Here is a 6,542-nt window from a genome sequence, read left to right as displayed (position 1 = left end):
CCAGCACCTTTTTGGCTGTTATTAGCTCCATGTCAAATGTAGTAACAAGAAATGCTGCCCCCAGCAGCTTGGCACCAAGATTTTACTGACAAGAATCACATTAGAGTCTAAATCATAATTTTTCAAGATACTTTGCGACACTGTTGAGATGCTTTAAGTACTGAAAAAAGTGAAAATAGGTAACTCTGAGAGTTCAAGGCTTTAGTATAATTCTTTAGCTCTGATTAGGCCTCAACTTAACAGCAAAAGGGAAATCTGCTTTAACGATGTCGGGAATGACAGTAACTCTCAAAAGGATTGCCTTTGTAGCATAAAAGTGACTTATGCCTGGACAATAACACGGAATTGCAACTGCCTTGGAAAAGAACTGGTGTTTACGAAGCATCAGTGTGCAAAGGGCCTTAGAACAACTGTACGGCCATTGTGTAAAATGCAAAATAAACTTGTTGGATCATGCTGTCAGCTGGTAGTAAGGTAGCTGCAAGTTGTTTGTTCTGCTTGAGTGAGTTCATGCTGAGCAGACTGGATAGAAAGCACTCTTGCAATGTGTACTGGTCCCACACTAATGACCTCAAAATTTATGCAGGACATATCTGGCAAGGTTTTGGTAATCAGAATGAATATTTCATAAGAGCTATCTAAGTGTACACACACACATACACACACTGGCAACAGCAAAAAGAACAGCTGCTGCAAGCAACAGATAAATTATTACAGGGCTTGAGGAACCCTTGCCTTTCCTCTTCAAATCGTTCTTTTCCTTCAAAAGGAAAAAGTTTTAATTGGATGAACTCCAAATGTTGCTATATATTCACAGGTAAATTCAAAGAATAGAAGCAACTTAAAATAACCGTCACAGCCACCATCCTATAGAAAGTTGTGATTTCAAAGTAAAACAAAACTGCATACTACTTTGGGCTCATATTGATTTTTCAAAAGCAATGAGGTGGACTTTAGTAACACACTAAGCGACTCTGCTCTATTTTCACCTCACGTTTCCCAAATTCAATGTTATAGCTTATCTAATGAAGAAAAGGGGTTAGTGGTCTCATAATACTGGCTGGGTATTTCTCCACAAAACAAAATCACCATGTGTTCAGTATAGCTGGTAGTAAGTTCATAAGAGAAGACAAAAAGGGGTAAAGATAATAATGGGAGAGAAATTTGCTGGTATAAGTCTTCAAAGGCAGCCATTACTGGCTAAAGACAGCTGGAAAAGTCACTCATCACAGATATTTAAAACACTGCAAGGAAAATACTTGCTTTTAAATCGAAGATGATCAATGGTGCTGTGGTATGACAAGCTGAATAGCTGGCTATTGATTTAGAAGTATGTGGATGACTAGGCTTAACTCATCTTGACTGTTCCATTTGACTTCATATCAATAATTGGTTTTATTTCCTGCTCTGTAGTCCAGCCATTGACCTCTGATGTCAAAATAATTGAACTTCATGGGTGAACATGGGGACCAATTCCTCATGTCACTAAGCACAGCCAATCAGTAACCCAGAGACACTGCATGTGCTGTGTCTTGCAATGTTTGATCAGGCAGCAGGACTGCATCCTTGCTTAACATCATTTCCCTTCCAGTCCTACATCTCTATGACTGGAAGCAAATTTGTGGTGTGTCAGCCCCCGAACATACAGTAGGGGGCTGGAAGGAACCTCCAGAGGTCATCTAATAGTCCAAACACCTGCCTGAGGCAGGATCATCCCTATCCAAACTATCCCATACAATCCATAATCTCCTTCTCTTTTCTCTCTCTCTGTCTCTCCAAACTCTACATAAGACTCCAACCCTGAACAATACAGACCGCACACCCTAACCTGCCCTAACTTAAGAAGTGCTCAAGCAGGAGAACCATGGCAGCCAATGCCCTGCTTCTATGAAATGTTGTCAGTATACGCTCAAGAGATCCTGGGTAGAGAGCAATGCCTCCCATTACAGATGAAGGCAAAACCCCACAGTCCATACCAATCTGACCATGGGATAAAATTCCTTCCTGATCCCAAATATGGCAGTCAGTCTGACCCTAAGCAGATGGGCAAGACCCTGCAGCTAGAAACCTCTAGCTTAGATCCCAGCAAGAGCACAGGCACAGCCCAATCCAAGTCCTCATCTAGATACATAGAACCACAGAAAATGAGGTGGAAGGCACCTCAGGAGGTCATCAGATCCAACCACTCCTGCTCAAATCAGCACCATCCCCAACTAGATCATCCCAGAGTATCATCACGAGTCTACCGATTCCCCCACTCCAGTGTACAGTACTTTCCCCATTCACCCTACCACTTTACCCCAAGGCAAAGCAGGAAAACACTTCCTAGTGCTTTGTGAACAGCCAACATGGAAGTGACCCAAGCGGAATGAAAAGCCACCATGAATCGGCTTCCCAGAGGAAAAACATCCTGACAGGGAAAGAAAGGCTCCCTAACCTTCTTTCAAGCCAAAGCCTGGGGTTGATGCTCTCTCCTGCTAGTTATGAGCTCAGGACTTGGTGTTACAGTCACAGGGAAGTAGAGCTGGAAGGGATCTCCAGAGGCCATCTAGTTCAGAGATTCCCAACCAGTGTGCGGCGGCACCAAAGCGTGCCACTGGAAATGAACGGGTGTGCCGCAGAATTTTGCCATGGCAGTGACCTACACTAGGAATGAGGATGGGGAATGCCTTAACAGGAGTGCTATGGAAAATCTATATTAATGTAAGTGTGCCTGGGGCTGGAAAAGGTGGGGAAACACTGATCTAGTCTAACCCCCTGCCCGAGGCAGGATCAGCCCCTATCCAATCCAAGAGCGTTGGTGGGCCAGACAAGAATCCAAACTTTGTTGCCTGCTGGAGGCACATTCCTGGCCTCTCCCCACGCCGTTCCCACGTACTCACGCGCTGCCATTCACCATAAAGGACCGCCTGGAAGGTGGAGAGAGATGGCCAGGCTATGCTGCCAACACTGCTCACATGGGATCCAGCAGCACCTTCCCACTTCAGCTGGTACCCAGCAAAGGAGCTAAACTCCAGCTTTTTTTTTTTTTTTTGGGGGGGGGGGGGGGGGGGAAGGGGCAGCTTTGTCTGCCTTTCAGCACAACCCCTCATCTCATGGGAGCAGGCCAAGGCAGGGCCCAGTGCAGCCAGGCAGCAGAGTGAAAGGACAGCTCCCGGGTGAGCCCAGGGCACTCCTGCAGTGGCGGGACCTGCGCACAGCGCCCAGGGCTCTCCAGTGCCAACCCCTGCTGCAGCACCAGCACCAGCACCAGCACCAGGCAGAGTGAGCGCCAGCCTGCACCCCGGGGCGGGGGAGGGGACAGAAACGCCCCTCTCCCGGGTAATCCCCGAGAGGGCCCGATTAGAGAGCCGGAGCAGGAAGGCTGTGGGGAGCGGGAGGCTGGAGGCGATGCTTTTCAGGGGCTGGATCCGAGGCAGAAGAGGCAGCGACGGGGAGGAAAGACTGCCAAGGGCTGCAGCCGGGGCTGGGGCTCCCCTGCAGCAGCAGGAAGAGGGGGAGGAGGAGGAGGAGGAGGCGGGGACGAGGGGTGGCTTGGGTGGGGGGTACCTCGTCCTCTGGCCCGCACGATCCCCTTCTTCTGCAGCACGAAGGTGGAGCCGTTCACCAGGCTGGACACCACGGCCACGCTCAAGCCCAGCGACACGGCGGCGGGGCCGGGGCTCTGCGGGCCGCTCTCCCCCCCCGCCATCTTCCTGCACCGGCGGGTGATGCGGGAGCCGCCCGGAGCCGCACGCTCCCCCCCGCGCTGCAGGTCCTGGTCCTGGTGCTGGTGCTGGCAGGAGCCTGGCGCCCTCTGGCACCGGCAGCGGCGCCGCTGCAGTAGCTCCTCCTCCTCCTCCCCCCAGGCCGGCTGCAGCCGCGGCCCCTGCTGGCGGCAGCGCCACATCGGCGCCGTGCCGCCTGGCGGGGCGGCATTGTGACGTCAGCGGCCCCCCTGGCGTCACGGCTGAGGGAGTGGGAGGCGGGTCGTCTCTTAGTTTGGAGCAGCATTGTGACGTCAGCGGGGCGTGGGTCCTCGCCTGGGTGGAGCGGCATTGTGACGTAATCCCCTGGAATAGGGTGGCCATCACAGAGGAAAGTCCAGTCTCCCTCTGTCCTCCATTGATATGAAACCTGACACTTTTATGTCCTGTTTTTCTCTTGAAGAGAAAAAAAATAAAGGACATAAAGAGGTCGGGTTTCGCATTGGCAACGCATAGTGGTGCACACAGGTGCACGTGCACCCCCTAAGATCGGCAGTGCACCGTCTGCAAAAAGCACCGCTGACAGTGACAGTGGCACATCCAGGCGGTTGCCACTCACCATCCCCTCCCTGCCACCAACACTGCTGGCAGTGTCTGTGGGCAGTCCCTGATAGCCACTGCCCCCTGCCAACACTGCTGGCACCACCCCCTGCTGCCAACAGCACCATGGATGCCTGCCGGAGCTTGCTGCTTGCCGCCACTATGCTCCCACTGCTGACAGTGCCGCTGCCACCTGCGGGAGCTCACCATGCCCCCCCAGCGTCCGGGGGCATGTGGCATTCATGGGGTTTCATATCAATAGAGGACAGAGATAGAGTAGCAAAAACTGGGTTGTCCTCTATGGTGGCCATCCTACCTTGGAGTTAGGGCTGAGGAAGTGGGGCACGGGTCCTCTCCTAGCTGGAGCAGAATTGTGACATTGCTGGGCCCCTGGAGTTAGGGCTGAGGGAGTGGGGCATCAGTCTCCCAGGGCGGTGTGCCACCTCACAGCCCAGGGCTATGACCATGCCACAGCACCACAGGGTCTTGTTCTGGGGCCACACCAGTACCATAGCAAGGAAGTTTGGCACCCGAGGCAAGCCCACACTAATTAGCCCACCCTAGCCCTGTGCACAGATCTGTGGGCACACCCTCCCACGATGGCCTGGGAGTGCACGCAGAGGCAGGAACCGCTCGTCCCCATGCCCCTCCAAACGAGCCACTCGCAACTCCGTCCTGCACCCTGCCCCGGCTGGGAATGCCTGTTGGATGGTAGGGGAGGTCTTCAGAGTGCTGTCTTTTTTTCACCATTATGTTCCTCATTTGGCCTACGTAGCTTTTGATAGGTGATGTTTGTAAAGGTGGTGGTCCTGAGAAGATCTCAAGAAAGCTAGGAGATGATTTTGTTTTATTTGGCAAAAGGAGATTTAGAAATTGTCAGCCTCTTTTGCCTCATCAGCTGTCCCAGTGGCTTCATGTAACTGTTAAATATGATGGAGGAGAGGACTGAAGCACGTAACATTTTGTAGGTGAGAGCTCAAGAGATAGAAGAACAGCAACCCTTTGAGTTTAGTTTCAGATGAAGGATGCCATTTCAGGGCATTTTTGTTAATCTCGGCAGTTTCCCTGAGGCAGAACAGGAGAGTTTGGTGATACTGTGCTGTTTCATCATGACAGCATCAATCCATCTGTCATTGTTGTTACAACATGATCATGGTATTGCAAAGCAATGCTCTCTCTGCTAGCATTTAGTTTGCCCATTACAGTACTGTAGCAGTGGCATCATGCACCAGTGAGCCAAAAACACAAGAACTAAGCACTAGGATTGTCAGTTATTTGGCATTTTGCCAGTTAACTAGCTTCCTTTTCCTCACTCTTAGCCAGGTCCCTCCTACCAAATGCAGAATCATTGTCATTTAATTTTATGTTACTTTCAAATAGTTATTTCAATTCAGTTGGTCAGTCTGAATCACAGCTTATTCTGTGATATTGTTGAAGAGCTCTTTCCACTCCACTTGGCCTTATCAAACTGAAAATAGTATGAAGAGCTTTACTTTAGCATTTTCTTTTTTCTCTTACGCTATTTCAAAATGAGTCAACTTCCAACATGTGACCATGGGAAAGAATCACAAAAAAATCACTCCTGCCTAAAACTGAACATACAGTGCTTATCTACCCATAACAGTCAACTTAAATGCAGGTATACCAATCATTAGCTACCAGTTCCAAGTGCTATAATGACCATAGCAGAAGTGCTCACATCACAGCCCTGCAAGATTCTAACGAATCTGCAAATTCTGCAAAATATCTGTCATCAACAATCTCAGACTGGCCATGAGAAGAAGTAGTTCCTTAATTGGAGCTAGTCTATGAATCTGTGAATGGTATCTCTGGTGTACTGTAAAGCACCACTCACCTCCCACTTCCCCCGGTTCTATCCTGACAGAAAAAGTGGCAACTTTATGGCAGTGGATAGTGTCTTGCTGGGGATCTGGAAACATGAATTTAACCCTGCTCCAGACTTGTGCCCCCTTCAGCACAAGGTCAACCCAGATGTAAATGCAGACCTGACTATTCAGACTGGAGAGTCCAAGGCTGCTAGATATGGTATCAGACACATCGCTCCTTTGTTTGCCATTGGTTTTAGAAACTGGCTTACCTTAACTGTGCTAGCCAGGTGGTCTGTTTGCCTTTGATTTGTTGATCCTCATTTAACACTCTGCAATCATCAATTTTAACATCCCAGTCCTATGGGCCAGCTCACCAAGTCTCAGCAGTACTGATCATATATTTTTTATTATTATACATGATCTTGCT

At 49.8% G+C, this 6,542-nt stretch overlaps 1 protein-coding gene across 1 annotated transcript in view; it reads right to left on the bottom strand.

Annotated features, from left to right (window-relative positions):
• NIPA1 (non imprinted in Prader-Willi/Angelman syndrome 1) overlaps window positions 1-3,939 on the bottom strand; it is a 33,267-nt gene extending 29,328 nt beyond the window's left edge. Inside the window, exon 1 of the mRNA XM_019525147.1 lies at window positions 3,550-3,939. Within this exon, the coding sequence (XP_019380692.1) occupies window positions 3,550-3,889 (340 nt within the window). The 5' untranslated portion in view covers window positions 3,890-3,939. The remainder of the gene's footprint in view (window positions 1-3,549) is intronic.
• Between the last annotated feature and the right edge of the window lie 2,603 nt (window positions 3,940-6,542).

The sequence above is a fragment of the Gavialis gangeticus genome, unplaced genomic scaffold (assembly GCF_001723915.1).
Source record: "Gavialis gangeticus isolate Ggan-Ray unplaced genomic scaffold, GavGan_comp1, whole genome shotgun sequence".
NCBI lineage: Eukaryota > Metazoa > Chordata > Crocodylia > Gavialidae > Gavialis > Gavialis gangeticus.
The sequence above is the reverse complement of the archived record's forward strand: the minus strand, read 5'-3'. Positions and strand labels throughout refer to the sequence as shown.